We start from the raw sequence: 21107 nt of genomic DNA, 5'->3' as shown, positions 1-21107 counted from the left end.
GATAATAGAATTGACCTCCCGAATTCACCTTTTCTGTGATTAAAAAAAAATCTCTGGTCATTATGCACACACTTCCCCCCCGTGATAGAACAAGGTTTGTTTGTTTTTTTTAATCACTATAAATGCCGCAATGCAGATAATCTGAATGGAACCCAGAAGCTTCCGTTGATGGTCTTGTTTTTCAGGTAGTGAAATTTTGCAGTCCTTCCTCAGCCTAAGCATCTCTCACTTTCTTCTTCCCCTCCTCATCCACCAGGTTAACTGCAATTCATTCTTTAGGTCACAGTTTAAATATAATTTCTTTTAGAGCATTGTCTCTAAGGCCCAACATGCACCTACACCCACAGGTTGGTGGCCCAACCTGGGTGGTATCCCTTTACGTCACCACCTGATTGCATCCTGTGCTTAACCCCTGTTTTAGCACATATCTCTCTGCGTTCCAGTTGCCTATTTGCTTATCTGGATGCTCCTTAAGAATGACGGTTCCCAGAGAGCAGGGATCGTGTCTGGTTTACATTTGTATTCCCAGTGCCTAGCATGATATGACCCCTGCACAGAGTAATCACTGTACGCGTGCATCCTGGCTGGAAGGGTGACGTGGTGATGCAGCAGGTGAAACTGAGGCTGTGCTTTGAACTGTTTGTTCATTACCAAGCATGTCTTCTCTGTTCAGTGGCCTCTTTGGGGCATTTGGCATTTGTAGTCCAAGGTGCACTCACCTCCTATGGAAAGTCTCAGCCCTGCAGGAGAAATGAAATGACTGATGTCCCTTCAAAACTTTTTTAGCCTCAATTTTTATCCAGGAAATTGAGATTTTTGTCTTTGAAAAGTAAACAAGAAACTTTATAACTCATTGACTAGTTCTTTTTACACTTTCTTCAGCTTTGGTCACTTGGGTGCCAGCATCTATGTCTGCGGCAGGCAGACACTTGTTCAGCAGGTGGGAAGGCATCAGACTGGCCTTTCTGTCTCCAGAGAGACCATCTGAGGCTCAGTCTACGTGAGACAGATATTTTTAACTGACTTACTGGGACAAAACAGATTAAAATGGAAAAGAGCAACTAGAGGAGGATAGAAAATCATAGTTTGTGCCTGAACTTGACTTCCTGTATTATGCCCTGGAGACATCTAACCAGATTCTGCCAGGGTAGGTTTGTACCTCCGTTACTGATTCAAATCCAGTCAACCTCTTTGAGTATCAGAACAGTAGGACTCAATCTACAGACAAACTATTCTGTTCTGTGATAGTAAAATGGATATAACTGGTGCATCATGTGATGACCCGAAGAAACCAGAATTGCCCTTCAGGCTACTCCCAGTGCCACTAGAACACTCCCAAGCTCACCCCTGGGCTTCGTGGAAGGCACGTGCTATCTTGCACAACCCGCCCTTTCTCTTCGCTGCAAGAGAGGAGTCTAGGAAGGCTGCTTCTGAAGCCCCACATTCCCTGCAGGTCCTCGCTTGCCCGCGGCTGACATTTATCAACTTGCTGCCGGCTCCTATCCTCTCGAATTTTCTTGCCCTTGAGATTTTCCATTCCAGAAGTGAGTTCTGGCTCATTCTTCATTAAATGACTTATCGCTGAAGCCACGGATCAAACGATTGATATTTTCTGCATGTCGTTACTTGTTGAAAATACCAAGTTCCCAAGTGCCAGTTGTAGGATTGATGATAAAAGATTAAGCGGAATGAGTCAATGGTTTGGTTTTCCAAAACTATAGAAACATTTAAAAATAGTTGTTTGATATCTTCCCCAGACAAAAATCAATGCTTTTGAAATTTTCGCAGAGCAAGGACTAAAAAGGAATAATCATTCTATCCATGATGTGAATAATAAACTCTCAGCAAGAAGATAACTATTAGTCTATAGACCAAAACTATTTCAGGGTAGCACCTTTAAACATTTACCTTTCTTTTTTTTGATGCATTAAGTTTTCCCCCATTTGATTTCATAATAAAAACTGAAGTGATCCATAAGTAAACATTGGTGCGTTTTTAATCAAACACAAAATTTCAACCCCAAACTGATATCAGTAAATTTAAGAGCAATGAGACAGAGCCAGATGCTGATGGGAACCAAGTCGGTTGGAATTTCAAAAGCACTAGAGCACTTCCCCATGCATTTCCCAGCCCTGCTAAGAGAGGTGTCATCTCAGGAAGGCAGATGACCAGGGCCCTGCAGGAACCTGCCGTCTGTGTTGGTGTGTGGCTGTTTGTCCAGGCTCCACAAAAGCATCCTGAAAACAAGGCAGCGTGGCTGAGTGCAGGCCCTCGAATCACATAGCTTTCGTTCAGATCTCAGCTTTCTGACTCTGAGGAAGCGATTTCACTTTCCAACGCTGTGGTTTCCTCGTTGATAAAATGGGAGCAGTGAGACTACCTGCATTATGGTCTGTTGTGAGGACTGAATGAGATAGTTCATCTAACTCTCGCTTAGCACAGTGTCTGATGTACAGTAAGTGCTTATTAAGTGTTAGCCATGACTAAAAATACCAAGACAAACAAACCCAAAAAATGAAAACAAAAGTTTTTTAGACATCCTTGAATGTACATATTTTTTAAAGTTTTTTGAAAAAGATCACCATATTTCAAGAGCTTTAAATTACAAGTAACAACTTTATAAAGTTACATTTCAAAAAATCTTAACGGAGATTCCATAAATGATATTCTCTTCGACTTAATTTAATAAGCACTGGATACATCATGCTGGGCTCTGTAGGGAATACAAGTTAGTCACATAGCATTTTTTCTTGTTTTACCCCAAGGGGTTTATAATCATCTTGTGGAACTTGGCAAACATCTGCAAAATTAGAGAATATAAAATAGAATTGATATAGGTACCATTGATTTATAGTATTTCTAAAGTCTCTGTAGCATCTGTTTGAACACGTCATTAATATACCTCCCTAGCAAATGTATCAGAGATGATTCTCAATATAAGAAAGCAGAAAGGAAAAAGTTTAAGTAGCTTCTCCACGTGTAATACAGTTTACAAGGAGTCACTCACTTTTGATAATGTACAGGCAATCATGAGAACTTATGCCAAAAAAAAATTAAAGTTTCTTAACTCTGTATTAGAGAAACCGATTGTAGATTGAATTTTTCAAATTCAGAAAGTCTGTGTTTGCTCTAAAAGCCTGGGCTTAAATGGATATGGTCAACCAATAAGAACTTTCTCTTCTATCATGTCCTGTGACATTTACATCAAACTTATTTACCCCAAAATCTATCACCGTGAGGTTTAGCTTTTTAAAATTTTTTTTGATATTTGTGGTCTGAACTATAGTACAAAGCGTGCCTAGGAATTTGTCTGGCTAGTCTGAAAGTTATCTTCATTTGCATGTTTGAACTTAAAAATAATCCTTAAATTAAAATATCATTTTTGAAATGACCAGAGAATCTTCACCCTGACAAGTACCATATATTTACTGCTCTGTATTTTTCTCTTTTGTCAGAAGATCACCCATGTGCAACCAACCATCCATCAACAAAGCCACCATCACAGGTAAGAAGGATCTGGGAGCTTACTCTTCTCATGTCTACAAAGAAATTGTATTTTCCAAGATTCAATCTAATATTAGCACCATTTTTTTTCTGCAATTCTAAAATATCTAAGAAATCAATCCTTTCTTGTCTATATTACCATTTCTCTCGTTGATCTCACAAGCTGTCCATTTAAGTTATTGGAAAAATTAGTGATGTGTCACTTTTGAAAACCAGTCAAATTTGTGCTCTTACGAAGTGTAACGTTGCTCTGGGCATTTGTATTTTGAGAGAGAGCTTTACCTTCAAAACATTGACCATGTTGTTTCCAAGCTTGTGTTGTCAGCATAATGATAATAGACAGTAGCTTGGTTTCATGAAAGTCAAAGCATAAATAGAAGATACCTTCTTGGTGAATCAACATCCCATTTGTCTGTAGGAAGGAATGGCATTCCAGTACTCCTGATTTAGATGCAGAGAGTTGAGATTTAATTCAGTTTGAAAGAGGAGAGAAGTAATTATACAATACAGAAAAGTTCAATGAGATCAAAAGAACAGATGTTTGGGGAAAAGAAGTAGAAGGAAGAATAAGGGATATAAAGGCCAAAAGAATAAAATTACCCCAATTCCTATTAGTCTATTTTAGACATTGGACTTGACCCCAACTGAACCAAAAACAGAACAAATGATCTCATTTTGGTGAACCTGAAACCAAATTGAACTCATTTAATCACTTCTTGAAACCCCAATTGGTTAATTAAAATAATTGCCTGGAAAAGAAAACCTATGTTTTTTTAAATTATTACCAGAAGAAAATTAACATATTCTCCAAAGTAGACCAATACTTCACTTGATTCAAGTGTCTTCCTTGGACTCCAACTCATAATATGCTGAGGAGCTCATTATTACATAAGTGACTGCACTTTGCTTGAGAGTTAACTTCATCATGTCCAGTCAGGACCTGTCAACCGGGCTTGTTGTTGGCCACCACATCACAGTGATTCTGGAACAGTTGTTAGTGTTGGTCTTTCCTGAATGTCTTTCAAATGGGATTTGTGTTTCATGGAATATTACATCATTGGTACTCTTTTCCATGTTGATCTTTCAAGAGCTTATTGGTGATGGTTTTCAACTGGCATTTCATAGTCTATGTTCAGTTTACCCGTTTCCTTCTTGGCATCAGTCAAGAGATGAACAATCACGGAAGTTCCTATATATGACGATAAGTTCTTTGAGTAACAGTTTTTCTTCTTCAGAAACCCCAATTCAATATACAAGAGCCCTAGCTAAGATGGTGGTGTGGAAGCAGATGCCTTTTTTTCTGTGCACTTACCTGTGTTGAGAGTCACGCAGGCTGACTTGTGTGAGCATCTGTCGGGGGTCTCTAGTGAGAGAGACCTCACAGAACCTGGTCCCCAGCCTTGCTTTGGACACTCGGTCTGACCCCTGTAAAGAGAGACACCCCTCTCATTTTTTTTTTTATTTTTTATTTTTTTGCAATAAGCCAGACTCCTCTGACGTTGCGGTTCATGCAGAACTCAGTGCTATTTTGGTCCCTGAAAGCTTTTGTAGCTTGAGGTCACATATGAGCCAACCCCACAGAGCATCCTCCCAGAAGAGCAGGTGCAGGTACGAATGGAGATTGTTGTATTCAACAAGAAGTGGTGGGTGCTCCGTGGTCAGGGCAGCTGTCCTGCCACCCTGCAGATGTCTGGCACTGATTAAAGAGAGAGTAGCGGCACTCAGAGAGTACAGACTGGTCTCGAACACATGTGAGAGACCCCATAGGAGCCCCCAGGAATTTCCACATACTCCGAGGAGCAATACCAGAGGGAACTATAAGCCACTGAAATCTGGGCATCCATCCAGGTTACAGTGGCCTTGTTTGTACCCACATGATGTTGACCTGAGACCTAGGGGACAGTGGGGCTATAGAAATATCTTATCTAGGAAGGGAAACTAATTAACTGTCATTAACTGCTTTGTGCAGCTGTGTTCATCACAAAGCACAACAGGAAATGAACTGACTAGAGAATGGAAGTCTTTTTCCTGCCCAAGCATAGCAAATCAAGGGAAAAAAGTGTATGAGGGGGTGGAGAGATGAGAGCACTAGCAAGGGACATTCCCCTCTCTGAGTTTATACTGAAAAAGTGGGCCCTTAGAAACATAAATCATGTGGACCTGGAGATCGTCATTCTAAGTGAAGTCAGCCAGGAAGAGAAAGAAAACTACCATATGATATCACTCATATGTGGAATCAAAAAAAAAAAAAAGGGACACAAATGAACTTATTTACAAACCAGAAACAGACTCACAGACATAGAGAAAAAACTTATGATTAACCAGAGGGGAAAGGGGGTGGGGAGTGATAAATTGGGAGTTAAAGATTTGCAGATACTAACTACTATATATGAAATAGATAAACAATAAATTTATACTGTATAGCAGAGGGAACTATATTCGGTATCTTACATTAACCTATAATGAAAAAGAATATGAAAGTGAATATATGTATGTAGATGTATGCCTGAAACATTATACTGTACACCAGAAATTGACACGTTATAAACTGGCTATACTTCAATTTAAAAAAAAGCATAAATCATGATGACAGTAGTCGTGAGACTTGGATAGAAGACTAAGCCCCACAGATAAGGAGGTGCTCGGGCATCTCCTCCCTCAGCAGCTGACTGCTAGGACCTGCCTCCATGTTCACTCCCCCTGCTGTTGGAACTCAGCAGTATTCTGCAGTGGTCCCTGCACTGCAAGGGTGGAGAAGAGGGTTAACGTATGTCAGTGGAGCACCCTAGAAGATGAACTTGGCCTTCTCAGGAAATTTCTGAGGGTCTAGAGGAACAGTGTAGCATATAGTTAAGTTCACGGTTGGTCCAGAAGGCCGCTGTGGTGCACAGCTCCAGGGTGACGCCACAGAGCATCACTGACCACTGACAAGTGCTCCTGGTAGTGTGCAGTGGGGGCACTCCGCTTGTCCAGAATCCAAACCATGTTCTATCGCGATAGGTGTGTGACCCGGGGCAGGGTACAAACCCTTTCCCTGCTTCAGTTTTTCCATTTACAAAAGGGTGATCATACTTCATATGGTTATTGCTAAATTAAATGAGTTCACGTGTGGGATGCGCTTAGCATAGAGTCAGCACTCAGTGCATCATTTTATTTTGTTTTGTTGTTGTTTTTATTTGGGTATTGTTCTTAAGATTCATTCTTTATGTAGAACTAGGGGTGATGGAAAGAATAGGCCAGAGAGATTAAGAAGGAAAGGGAAGAGTGAGAGAAAGACAAACTGGCGAGGTTATAAGAATGAAAGTTATGGACCCCCCAAAAGTGATCACAGTGGACACACTTCCTTTGTGCCTGTTAAAAATGGGGCCTCCAGTCGCTCCCAGCGCTGTGTCTCGTCCTCTCAGCTCAGCCGCAGACGTTAGTGCCTTTGGGATGTGGATGATAAACTGTTGTTCAGGATTATTTTCAAAACTGAAGAACTTACTTTTGAGTCACAGAGTGTGAAGAGAGAAAATTAGCTCTCTGTAACTTCCCCCATAAGTTACCTCTTTGAGTTTTTAAAAAGAAGAGTACAGTTCATACTCTGCTTTCTACAACTCTCCCATAGAACTTAGGATATACCTTGGAGGTTATTCCATTTGACATGTGTTCAAGCCTGGAAAGTTCAGTTTTATATCATGAGGGCTCAAGCATGTTCGTTCCTTGCCATCTTGTATTTCCATATGTAATAGGTAAATACAGCAGTTTAACAGGTTTTACAAATAAAGCTTCCAAGTGTGCATTGATGAAAGAGCCCGTCCGACAGAATAGCTATTTTGTTCTTTAGCATGACATGACAAAAAGGCAGTGTGTGGCATTTGGGACTTGAGTGCAGGCCATGTCTCTCTTGTTCACTTTATTTCCTCGTTTGAAGAATGGAGATAGGAGTCCCTCACTCTCAGTGCTGCTGCAGGAATTCAAGGAGATGTGTTAGATGAGGAACAGAGCCTGTCATGAGCAAGTCACCAGGTAGTTCTTCCTGCAACCCTACTCTATGCCTGACGTTTTGTTGTTCTTCCTGAGGCTAATTTAAAGCTGGTGGAATAGAGGAGGAGGACGTTGATGATGTGTCGACTTTCCTGATGCATTTCATTTATGATTTTGTCTGCAAACAGTAATGGCAGGACATGTTTAGGAATCCCTGTGTTAACTCAGCAAGGCTCACCTGCGTAGGTGCTTAAAGGATGGTGACCAGCAGAACTAGAGCGTGTGTTAGAACCTGAGAGGGCAGCAAAGAGTCAGAGCTGCCCGAGCCGTACCTGCACGGTGACGCTGAGCCCTGGTCCTGGTGCAGAGCCCTGCCTCTTAGGACACAATCAGTCTTTTGAACATTTCATGTTCAAATGATGTTAACTCAAGAAACGTGTTCCTCGGCCATCTCATGAAAACTTGTCGGGTCTTCACGGTATCATTTTGCAATATATTGGTAATGTCCATATTTTCTGTGCCTTTAATCATCTTTCAATTGAGGATTTTCATGCAAGAATGTAACATAGAGAAAATGCACTTAAACTTCTCTATTTTGAAGATGAGAAAACTGAGACCTAATGAAAGAAAATGCTACCTAGAGGCACAGCCAGGAATAAATACAGGATTCCTTTTTCCCAAAGCTATGGTCCTTTTCACACCTCTATAATATCACCCGTCAGATTAGGGTAGCCTTCAGATCCACCGTTGAAGTGTATGTTTTGGAGAAAGTAAAAGAAATATTAAAGGGTATCGATTTCTGAGTAACAGATATAGCATTGGGGGGTTTTTTTGTACGTGGACTCGGAAATTACAAAGTATCGTGTCCCAGTTTCTCATTGGACAGGTCACTATATTTAAAGCTATTTTTATTATATCCATGGGTTATGTCTTAGGGCCCTCAGATAAGTAAAGATTGGCAGCCTAAAGAGAAAATCCAAGTTCTTCTCTCCAAGCAATAAAACTAGTGCCTACTCTTAACCTGTAGAGGGAGACACATAATGCAGAGACAAGTATATAAAATAACACAAAAGTAGTTTTAGTCCAAAAAAACTTTTGGGATGTCTCCACTCATATGTTTTCGCCCTGAATGTTCATAGCTCCTTTTTAAAAAAAAAAAAAAAGGAGTGCATTCTAACTAGAATTTAGTCAATTGGTATGTAGAGGATTGAAAAAGTAACCTATCCAAATGTAATAGTTAGTCAAAACACCACAAAAAGAAACTTAATCTCGTATGTTTATCGTTCTTCTAAAGCCCAAAGAAGTTTCTAAAAGCCAGTGAAGGAAAACAAAGATTTTTAACTGGAACAATTATTTTGCTATTATCTGGACTCTTCATTTAACACCGTGCTTACCAAAGAAAGGGAAATAAGCAGCTGTTTTATGGCAACAGTAATGATGCTAGCGACTTTTGTAGTAGGTCTACCTTTTAAGTCTGTGTGTGTGCGTAATAAAAACAAGTAGCATATAATGTGAAAAGAAATACATATATAACAGATAGTATTTGGAAGCAAGAGCCACATAAAGAAGGCAAAAGGGATCTAGGAGAGAGAAATATGTAAGGCCTAGGGGACATTGAACTAGAAATGAGTGTTAGGGCAGCCTGCACGGAGGAGGACGAAGACCCCGCCGTTGCCAGGGAAGTCCCGCCCTAGTTCCTCACCAGCCACCAGCGACACCAGCTGCGTGCTCTTTCCTCCTTTTCTTTTAACAAGAGCAAAGATGGTGGCGATGCTTTCATAATTGCAGAGAGTGAGTGCACAGTAAGCTTTTTTTTTTTAGGAATGTGATTGAAGAATGCCGAGTACACATTATGTTTAATAGCTTTAATAAAAAATTAATAAAGATTGTGTATGTGAGTGTTTAGACATTGCCTTTGGTGGGGGGAGTTTTTTTGCTTGTTTTACTTTTGTATCTAATACATCTAATGACTGTGGAGTGTTCTAAATATCTTGAGCCAAAGGAGTTTACTTTGACAAAAATCCCCACATTAAAAAGACTTTTCCGGGAAAAACACTGAACTAAAAATTTGCTTAAGTGCATGCAGTATGACTGTTTATTACTTAAATTTATGATCTTTTAGAGGGGTCAGGGTCCATTTTCTTCCTTACATTCTAACTTGTTTTACCTTCTTCAGCTTTTATTTAGATAAGTAGAGTTATATCTACTAATCTGTTAAAAGATCAGGTCTGACGGTCATTTTTGGACCAGAAATTGATTTAAGTTATACTTGGCTTTCTAAACAGTGAAATTAAGTGAATGTCTGAATCATGGGAAAATATAATTTAATTGTATCTCTATTGCCCAAATATGTGCTCTGGTATTTTGTTATAAATTTAATTGAAATAATTAAAGGAAACTGCATATTCATTTGGTCAGAACAGCAAAATGGCTATGAGTGAAACCATAGAGGTTGAAAAGCCAGCTTTCCTCTTACTAGCTATGTAATCTTGGTCAATTTACTGAAATTCTCTAAGCTTTCATTTTCCCATCAGTGAATTCTAAGTCAGTGATTAGTATAGTGCTTGGTATCCAGACGTAGTCAACAAATGTTAGCTATCATTTATTGCTATAATTTTAGTATTATTATTATTGTCCACTTGGGCAACAAATATTTTCTGTGCATCTTATATGTGGTATGCAATAAGGTAGGTGTTGAAAATAAAAAGATGAGTAAAACGTGGCTGCCGGCTTCAGGGAAGTCACACCGGGAGAAGGAGCCATGAATAATTAAGTGCCAGCTTAGCATCATGATTGAAGGGAATTCAAATGCCTGTATGTATCTGAAGGGGAGGGCAGGTGGTTCTACCTAGAGTCAGCTCCCTGCTGAACTTTGAAGAACGTGGAGTTCTCCATATGGTTAGGAGGAGATCACCTCCCACCAAGGGACCAGCAACAGTGAGCTGTGGAGGCATGGAGTGCTGGTCCAGCGCCAGGGACTGGGAACACTAAAGATCAAAAGGACTTGAAAGTATATGGGGGCAACAGAGCGGGAGGCTCCAAGAGTAGATTAAGGCAATTAGAAGCCAATATAAAAAATGACGGACTTTTCTTTTATGGGCAATAGAAAATCATCAGCCATTTCTAAGCAGAGAAGTATGTTAGAATGACAACGTTGGATGCTGGATAGAAAACAGACTGAAAAGAAGAAGGACTTGAGGCAGCTTCATACTCATCAGAAGACCATTCATTGCAGGCCAAGTACACGCTGAAGATAACGTGGCTCTGAACTGGAGTGGTGGTGACGGGGGTGTGGATGAGGAGATGGGTTCACAACTCTTTCCAGGGAGAGACTTGAGCAGACTTGGAGGTTGATTGAAGAGTGAGGGAAAAGAAGTGAAAAATGAAGTCACATACATAGATGTTCACCCCAGCATGGGGTTTATGCGCAAAAGACTGAAAACAACCTGAGTGCTAAGCAATACGTGAATTCTATTTAAGTATGAAACATTCCATCATAAAAAATTGTAGATACCTTAATTAGGAGAAAAATTTAATAATGTAGGAAAATGCATCTAGTTTAAATAAGTGAGCAATAGGCACACATTTAATGCATTTTAATTATGTATATTGGATTTAATTTAAGACATTTTTAGATGTTGACTAGTAACTCGCCAAGGCAGATAGCTGGACCATGTTATATAGAATCTGATGACAAACATGCATCTTTCTGATCACAGTTTTCTGTTTGCCTCCTCTCCCTAGAAAAGATACTGATGAGACACTGCCTAATGATATCTCAATATTAGAGTGCCACAGTAGAGCCTTCACTGTATTTTCAAATAATAATATCCCTTGTATAGAATGGCACTCTACCTGGTGATCGTTGAGTTTATGACAGGACAGTTCTTTTATCCTCCAACTGATCAGAAATGCTGCCGTGAAAACAGAGGATCTGTAGTCACCGAAGTCCTCTCAGCCCATATCCCTTCCTCACCACCTAGAGTTGAAAAGCCCGGCAACGCCCCAAACCTGCCTGATGTGTGGCACCCCCAAGGGATACTTGGAAGTAAACACTAAAAGACAGATTCCCGGATAGTCCGGAACAGAATCTTTGGGCTAAGGCTCAGGATCTAGATTATTAACAGGCGCTCCCAGATGAACCGCGTGATCCACCAAATCGGGCAGAATAATCAAGAGCTGAATGGAGCAGGTGTGAGCACTGCTCTGGACAGTGTTGCCATTGAGTTGCTGGAATGTTGCTGGAAAATCACTGTCTTTCTGGAAAGTGTATATGGTGACACCCACACCCCCATCTAACAGACAGAGCAGTCCAGGGTAAACAAGATAGCATGCTTGAAGTGCTTCGCGATTAGCGGGAGGAAACACAAGGTGACATTATTATCTGTGCAGTTCTCGTCATCATGGTCGTCATCCTCTGGGCCTTCATCCCTGTTATCTCTCAGAATATATACAGATTTTCATTAGACCAGCTTGCTCCTGCCCTGGAAGAGAGTGAAGTGTCACGTCCATGTTTGTGTATGGAGTGGGAGTGAGTTTGGGAAACGTTAAGTTTAGTCACTGTATTCTTTTTGTCTTCTCAGACACAGTACCCAGTCTCCTTTTTAAAAAAAACAACAAAAGCTGCATTCTTAAGTCACTCCCTTTATCCACAAAGTACTTCCCACCCATGTAGGCGTTAAAAAATATTCTAAGCACACTCAGAAGTACAAGACTGCGGTGGGGCAAAACAATGAAAATTCCTTTGGGTCTAATTTCCCAAATTTTCTTAGTTGAGTGTTACACTGAATTATTTAACTCTGAATAAGTGAAGATTTCACTCACAGCCTTCTTCCTTTCACTTTCTCAGAAAATATTTTTTTAAAAATTGGATCTCTTATTAATACTAATATTAATAAAAGTTGACATTTTCTGACATTTGGTATGTATTTAAGACTTTACATGCATAATCTCTTTTAAATCTTATGATAATTCAATATATAGCTGCAAAGGACAAAGTGTAGGTTAAGTCTGACTCAAAGACAGAACGTGAAGGCATCTCTGCCTTAAAATGTGCTGATAAACACACAGAAACACACGCAGCCTGCCATCATCTTCTTCTCCCAAAATGTATTCCCTATAGATTTCTTTTTTTGTTTTGTTTCTTTCTTTTTTGTAAAGAGGAGAGAGCAGAAAATACGCCCATGTCATGTATCAGTGAACAGATGTGAGTGGAGGGAGGACGGAGGACGGATAAGACTTACTGAAACAGAGCAGAAGTCAGATATATAAACTAAAGGAAGGATTCCTTCCTGCGAGGAGGAATTCCTCAACCTGTCTTCAGTTCCCACAGTCCTCTTCCTGACTCATCTGAAGTGCCTGTCATCATGCCCATGCCCAGGGCTGGAGGGTAACAAGGAAAGGGCCCCACGGTCTGTGTGAGCAGTGAGGCAGATGGAGGATGTCAGCAGGTCCAGGTTAGGGCTGTGTTTGAGTCTCTGTGCTCACCTTGATTCTAGACCCCTCACTGTCAACCTCTGCGATAACAGCTTCTACCTGGGATGCTGCTCCTCTTCTCTTTATGTTTAGACTTGCCATCAGCTCTTCATCTCCATTGTCATTTTCTTAGGTACCATTTTCTAGCCATGACTTTCCCTAGCTCTCTCTGTCCTCCAAAGAGGACATATCCTGTGCTTTTTAGTGTGCCATCTTTCTTTGTCATTCTTTTTTGGCATTGCTGGCACTCTGAAAGTATTTCTTAATTCACTGTATTCTACGTGCCTGGCAAAACAAATGGTTGCTCACGTCTTTTTTTTTTTTTTTCCTGGATATGTTTCTGATATTTGCATGTTGCACACTGAATTGTTCACGTGGAGAACTTCACTTATGCATGTCTTCCCAGGTTTGCTTCTTCACTCAGTCAGTCTCTTGGATGTGAAAGATTGTGCTTGGGCTCTCAGGACCCAGTGAACTTTAGGACTGTTATCCTTGAGGCCTGTGGAACGTCAAATGATAAAATGTGTTCTGTTAAATGACAGAGAATGATTAAGTAAACAGAAAACAAAGGGTTTGTAAATGAATGGATAAATGAGTAGATAAAATAAGGAAAAGAAGAAGAAAGGGAGAGAGGAGGAAATGGGTCAGGCTGAGATCTTTTTCTGGAGAGAACAAGGAAGCTGTCTACACTATGACATAGCTTAGAGACCAGAAAGAGTCTGGGGAACGACTTCAGGATCTTAGGGGAAACTTAGCGACACAAGCATGCAAAGAGTGAGAGAGGAGTGGAAGAAGAAAGGTTGTCTGAATTGCCAAGGCGGGAAATAGCAAAGGACAGGTCGGGGAACTGAGACCCCAGCAGACGAAGAGGTGAGGGCCCCTAAGATGCTTCCTGAGTCTCTGACTGCAGTCACTGTGCTGCTGAACTAAAATTGTTCATGGAGCAATAGATCTAGGCTTTCTCTTCCAGCAAGCTTTTACTTGGAAAAAAAATCAGAAGGTTTTAAGTTGTGTTTGTTTGATGTACAAGTCAGAACCTACATAGAGGAATTAGAGTAAGTCTCAAAAATCGGGAGATCTGGGTTTTACTGCTGGCTCTCTGCTCACCTACCTGGTGACCCTAGAAGAGTTACTCAAATCCCCTGAGTCTTTTCTGTTAAATGTGTTGAATAATAATAATGATGATGCCTTCCTGATTTCGAGGAATATGCAAGATAACCTAAGTAAAACATCCATCACCGCGTCTGGTTGTGTTATTCCTGTCGATCCTCAAAATAGTCATCTTTGTAGACTGTACACTTTTTTCACCCCATTGCCATTGATGAAAACATTCTGGGAATGTTTACAGGCCCTTTTCCCCCCAAAAAAGCCATCTCATTGGTTTACTGTCACACTCCACTTTTGACCAAAAATAGTATTTCCAATACAATTACCAACCTTAGTCACCAAGCAAGGTACCAGGTGGGCTTGGGGGAGGCGAATTCTGAAAATGTAGCCACTCCAAGGGAGAAGACAATTTTGAAGCATTTGAGGGAAGTATACTTGGACTCCGAAGGCATTTTTAAAGGCAGAGTGTCCTAGAATCATTAGAGTGATGGCAGTGTGTGGAATAAACATATATGCAGGCTTTTCCAGGTGACACTTTAAAGGAGATAGCTTCATCTGAAGTGTAGGGTGGGAAATAACCTTGTCTTGAGAAGACCTTTTTACTCTTCAGCCACACCTTACAGTCTGTGTTTCTACAGATCCTCACAGCCTGGTTCCTCAGTGGAAACTGCAGAGGTGCTGGAAATAAAAAAGCCAGGGTGTCTCAGCCCACTGGCCAGGAAGGGGTCCTACCCTCATCATTTCCACAGATGGGACAGCAGAGGAAATTAGGCTGGCATTGGTTCCACCATGATTTCTTACTGCCTCTATGCAGTTACTGCTGGGCACCCATGGTGCATCCTGTTCATTGAGGATGCCCTGCAGTTCCCTTCTAAGCTGCCTTACAACATCCCCTTAGATAATGGTGGATCAGCAGTGATTCTCTGGTTGCAAGATAGAAACCAACTCTGCTAACTTAAGCAAAAGGGAATTTAATAGAAGAATATTGAAAGAATCCTCAATTCCCTGTGAATTTGTGGAGAGAGTCGAGGATCAAGGTTGAAGGAATCAGGACATCTACGGAGCAGTAGAAAGGCAGACGTGAAGGGGGACAGATCACAGCAAGATCCATCTAGTGAGATGCCTGCAACCTTTTTTGGTTTCTTTGTTATTCTGTTTAAGAGTAAAATTCCTGTTGGTGGAGTTTGGATCTTGGGTCTTGGTTCTTGGCTGAAGGAGAACAGGGCATCTGACTGTCTCACCAGACCCTATAATACAGTGTAGGAGCAATGTAGGGGCCAGAGTCCATGGATTCGTGTTCTAGTTCTGCCACTTTTCTCCTCAAACAATTCATTTAACCTTCCAAAGCCTCCAGTTCCTCATTTTTAAAGCAGGCATGATAATAGTAATTAGCTCCTAGGGAGTTCGTGAAAATTATTTGAGATGATATTTATGAAAAACTAAGCACACTGCATGGCACATAGTAAGCCCTGGATCATTGTGGGCTGCTTTATAACTAGGATTATCCAATGGAAAGGCCAGTAATTTCCTGAACAAAATCAGGGTGCTGTTAGAAAGGGGAAATAAGTGCTGGTAGGCCCCAAATAATTATTGATTATAGTGAGAGAAGAGGGTTGGCCTCAACACAGTACTTACTTTGCTAAGATTTTTCTCAGTAATCTGCTCTTTATGGTATTAAGGTTTTAGGGATGCAAGATGTATCCCTAGGAACCCAGTTCCTCTGAAGGCACAAAACTGATGTGGCCTCCCGATCGATCATTTGATCCACACCCATTTATTGATTCCTCCTTTATGCTTAGGTCTATACAGGGGGGGCGTGGTCTGTGGCTTCTGGTTTTTTCACAAGTGTAGGAAGCAAAGTCAGGAAAATTTCCATTCCTATGATCGTTGTTTAATAGTCATCTAAATGGACGATTGTCTAGTAAGTCACTACCTAATTAGGTTTAATTGAAGGGATCCAGGATTACAGAAAGAGGAGGATTATTTTTAAACCTCTCCACTTTCTGAGAAGAACATGTAAGTAGGTCCCCGTGGATGAATGAGTTGGGCTTCTAGATTCATCTGCAGGTTCATTGTTTGAACTTGAGAAAAGAAAATCCAACACTGGCTTTCATCACCAGCCTATGTAACTCCACTCCGGGAAAGGGCAGGTGTCCCAAGGAGAGAGAATCTGAAGGAAAATTCGAGGTTCCCTAGAAAAGGCATTTAGGTCCTTCAGTGGGATGAAATGGATTTAAATCTCTGAAGACCAGTGGAAGGTCACTGTGGAACACCGCACAACCTATCCACTTGGAAAGCCAGAGTCATCGTAAGGAGGAGGGCCCAGCACCAGGCTTTGGGGAGCTGGATGGAGGGTCATGCACCATGACAGAACCAGGCTGGTGGAACCTCACTGCCCCACAGCGGCTGCCTCCAGAGCCACAGAGGTGCTGACCTCTGACTATAAGCTTCCACCTGCCCCACCAGCTCCCCACCTCACATTCTGCCTGAGCTTCTGAAGTCACCAGCCTGGAGCAGGCCCTGGCCTCTTTCTCTGTGGTCTCAGCCCTGACCCCCATCTAGGTTATCCATACTCTAAGCGTGGCCATTCCCCTCACCCAGGACCAGTCATGCCTTTCTTACCAAACCTGTGTTAATGTCTGGTCTTCCCCAGACCCAGCTAACTCTGGCCTCTCCACCAACCTCACCGCACCGTGCCATCCAGCACAGGGAAGGCATGATGGAACTGAAACTGGAAGTATAACCACCATTGAGTGTTAGTTTTTTGACAAAGATATGTATCTTTTTCCAGGGGTGTATGTAACTATTGTAGGAAGGTGAGCTTTGGATCCCTTGAATCAATTCAGAGAATTCTGGCCAAGCCACTTCAAATACTTTGACTTTGGGCAAAGTATTCTCTGAGCCTGAATTATCTCATCTATAAAATGTAGTTAATCACAACCCTACCTCAGACGGTCATGATAAGGATTAAATGAGATGAATCAGCACCAAGCCTAGCATCTGGCGCGTAGTAGAAACTAAAAATGAAAGGCTAGGTCTTGCATGAATTTTTTTTTCTCTTGAGTGTACTGTGACCCTTCCATCAGTGAGTTTCCATCAGAGGGAGGCAAATGAGTCATCTTTTGAACTGGAAGTTTGACATAAGAAGGAAGGAAAGAAAACAACTGAATTTCTCTTAAAAGCATTTTCCTTTACTAACTTACCTTCTGTTGTCTGTGTTTGGGAGAAACCAGTTCTGCCTACAAAAATGTCTGCCTGTTTCCATAGCCAGTTCTTTGCTACATGTTTAAATTCCTAATTGTGCACACAATCTTAGTCACTGTATTTTCATGTGCAAACAATTAAGACTCATTTAACAGCCTTCCCTCTGGAAGGTTTTGTTCTCCATCTGCCACAAATCAGATTCCTTAGGAACATGTTTGATTTTGAAACAATGTGAAAGTACTGTTCATTTTGTTCAAATTTCATTTATGTACCATTTCTTCAAGTGATGTCAATGGACAGCCACAAAAAGCTGAGCAGCTGGTCAAAACAAGACTTCAAAGAAACCATTGAAATGGGGCAAAAAAAAATGTTTTAGAAAACTAATATGCTAGGACAAAGCCAAATAAAAACCATAGTCTGATAAACATTCCTCTGACATATTTCACTCATAACAAATATTTACTTTACAACAGACTTAAAATATGGGAAAATGGGAATGCACCCCAGTTTCCACTCTGAATCTTGGAAGTCTTGAGCTCACAGCAATGAATGTGAGGGAAAAGGTGAAAGAAGCCAGGAAGGAGGAAAACAGGAAAAGAGTAGATTTGTAAGTTTTTTGGGGGGAGAAACAGAGTACAAAGGTACATATTTGAATAATGCTAACCAGAAGAATCAAACAGATTGATAGGACTCTTTGTTCAGTTAAAAATCAATTAGATAATTAATTTCTCTCTCACCCCATGTAGTCCATTTTTATTAATTTGTCCAATAGACTTCTTTACTTTAGAACATCAAATAGAAGCTAATGCCTGGTCAAATTAAGGGCAAAAAAATTATTAGGTTCTGAACAAAGTAAGTTGTCTGGGAACTAGTAACTAAAATCCAGCCAAAATTTAAAAAGAAAAAAATTAGCTTTTCTAGAGGAGTCTCAAAGTTAGACATCACCCTTTGGAGGTTTGCAGAAAATAGTTTTTCCTGTGTATATTTCCCGTTGCTTGGGGACTTGAAACAAATAACAAACACAATTAATGCAGTCATTCCCTATTTATATATCAGTTGGTTAGTTTGTCCACCAGCTTCCTAAGGCTTTATAAGCTGAATTGTTTTGATATCATTCAATGAAAATATTCTAGAAAAGTTCAAGAAGTCTTGTTATTTCGGGCAGTTCACACTTGGGTTGTTTAAAATGCCTTTGTGCAAAAGCCCAATCTGCTTTCAAATCAGACCTTCAAAGAAGTGTAGATTTATACATGTGACAGATCCCCTTAGGTGCTTCCCTTCAAAGAAAAAAGAAAAGCCAGGAGAGCCCCTCCCACCCACCATCTTGAGTCTTTGTGCCTAAGCATCAAATGGCACCTCTAAAAAGCAGAGCAGAGAAAACATTAGTACCTCTCTGCTGGAGATCCAAAGCAAGATACAGGTCTTCTGGGAGACATGGCACCTAAGAATTCGCACATAGTTGGTAAATAAGTGGGAGGAAAAAGTGGACGTGGAGGGGGTCATGTTCTCCACGAATAGTGAATATTTATTGAAAGGCAACTATTTTTTAAGAGCAGGTAAGCTCAGAAGTCACCGACATCAGATGTCTGCCATTAGAAGAGTTAGTTCCACTCTGGGGTGTAATTAGGGGTCAAACGAATGGTGTGCTCTGCATTTAGGATAGTGGCTCACCAACTTGTCTGTTCATTAGCATCACTTGGAAAGTTGAAAACTTCCAAAAAAGTGAAGGAAGAAAATGTCAGAGGGTTGGAGACCAGTTAGAGGTCAATAGCAGTGTTCAAGAATAAATTTCAATAAAGGCCCAGCAAAGTAGCTGCATCGAAGGACTATAAAGGAAGAGACAGTTGTAAAAGATGAAAGAAGGACATGTGGAGGACTCAGTAACTGCTGTTGTATGGTTTTACTGAGTGGGTGTAAAATGGTTTGGAAAATGTATGAAGGCTTATAATTCTTGCTGTTATATATAGGATATATAGGATTATACATCAGATAAAAATAGGTTGGTACCTGGATTCCAGTGTAGAATTTAAGGCTGATTCATCTCTATGCCTAGCTTAACTACATTTCATTTAGCAGAAAATGTTCCATATGTCAAATATTCTAGAAAACCAAGGTTCATAGTCTTAACTCTTTGGAATGAAAATCTTTCAAAGGTTTTAGGCTCATTCTTAATCGTTTAAAGGCGTGCTGAATGTAATCAAAACATTTTTAGTGGCTCTGGGCATCATTATTCACATCCACTTTTATACTTCTTTGTCATTCACAGGTGCCTTTGGGAGCTAACAGTCTGTGGACTAACCCCCGCCCCCCGCCTTCCCTGTAAAGAGCCCCGAACTTTGCTGCCCTTTAATTTTTCATCTGTTGCTCCCAATGGTCACCTTTTGATGTTGGTAGTAAACCTGGCCTTAGTGCCATTTTTTCTGATCTGCTGCTCCTTAGTCCTTAGCAAACCGGGTTACCAGGCCGTTGCATTGAGCCTAAAATAAGAGCAAATTAACTCAAAATTAAAAATGGGGCTTGGAGGCAATCCATCTTTGAGGAAGGGCTTTGGGATATTTAATGCATATAACAAATAAGTTTTAAAATTCATTTACTTGACTATTCTGGAGAGCTTTTCACCTACATACTGGTGTTAAGTAGTATAAATTTCTGGATAATTCATCTCTGGATGAGTGGATTGTTACTATACTACTAGAGCTAATAAAATTAATACTGATTTATCATTAACCAGTCCACAAAAACATGTTGAACTCTGTGCTCGGGGTTTCAGGGAAATATGTTTAATTCTGTGTTTTGCGTTTCAAGGAAACAGATGAACAAGATGTAGTCCCTCCCCAAGGACTGGGCAAGATATAATTGTATATATGAAAAAGACACCAAGAATCTTAGTCCCAGGATTGTGCCACAGAGAGTAAGCATCATAAGAATTCAGAAGAGCCAAAGATAAATTCAGACAAGAAACAGTGATGGACCTTGAACGTTTTCCAAATGATTTAGAGTTAGTCAAATGTCCCACCTCGCCAGATTCTTGTAGTGGGTGTGTTAAGTTGACCACTGCTGGGCTCAGCGATTTAGGATTACTTCCGGCATCCCAGCAAAACAGCCCTTTTTCCTCCAGGACCATTTGCTATTACAAAAGAGAGGTGATCGCTGGTGATTTATGAACATTCCTTCATTTTGCATCTGGCCCTGGGCTTGTGAAACTTGACGAAAGATCAATGACCTCAGGGCTTAGGGGCCAGAGCTATAATCCCAGCTGTGTCGCTAGTTTCCTGTTTAACCTTTAGGTCAGTAATTTAACCTGGTTTTTCTTCAATAAGATGAGGATGTTAGGTTAGATAATATCTAAGGACCCAACTAGCTCTTTTTATAATGTTTTACTATTTTTAAAAAAACATGCTTCTGATTGATTGCCTTTATTTTCTTCAATTCTGTTTCCGTAAGTAATAAGTAGGAGATACACTAAGTCAATGTTTGAATGCCACTTTTCGCACTGTGGATCTTTAGAGGAGATGCTCAACACCATTTGCTATTTTGAGTTTTCAACAAAGAGTTAAAAGAAAATTCTGGCTCCCCTGGCTAGTCATCCTCTCCAGTTGGCAGAAGCCTTCATGTGGACTTGATGGTTGCCTAGAGCAACAAAATATTAGGGACAGAAACATGTTCAGGGATTCGATTGTACAAGTGACTCAGAGCTAAGAGACATTTTCCAGCTTGACGGGAGCCATACTTAGCTGGAGTGGGTATCTGTCTATGCCTGTCTGGACTTCCTACTCCTCTGACTTAGAGGTGCCTATTATTTTGCTCATTAAAATACAGAAACCAGCCTGGAACTGGTATAGAGTAGTTAA

At 40.7% G+C, this 21107-nt stretch overlaps 1 protein-coding gene across 6 annotated transcripts in view; it reads left to right on the top strand.

The window, feature by feature from the left end:
* The window catches only part of PDE4D (phosphodiesterase 4D), a 1348493-nt gene that overhangs the window by 1171994 nt on the left and 155392 nt on the right, over window positions 1-21107 (top strand). For all 6 annotated transcript variants that reach the window (XM_010966266.3, XM_045525075.2, XM_074358671.1 and 3 more), the window contains one exon: window positions 3456-3505. In XM_010966266.3, coding sequence (XP_010964568.2) covers window positions 3456-3505 — 50 coding nt within the window. The remainder of the gene's footprint in view (window positions 1-3455; window positions 3506-21107) is intronic.

Source organism: Camelus bactrianus, chromosome 3 (genome assembly GCF_048773025.1).
Source record: "Camelus bactrianus isolate YW-2024 breed Bactrian camel chromosome 3, ASM4877302v1, whole genome shotgun sequence".
NCBI classification, from domain to species: domain Eukaryota; kingdom Metazoa; phylum Chordata; class Mammalia; order Artiodactyla; family Camelidae; genus Camelus; species Camelus bactrianus.
This window is presented reverse-complemented; position numbering and strand designations above follow the sequence as displayed.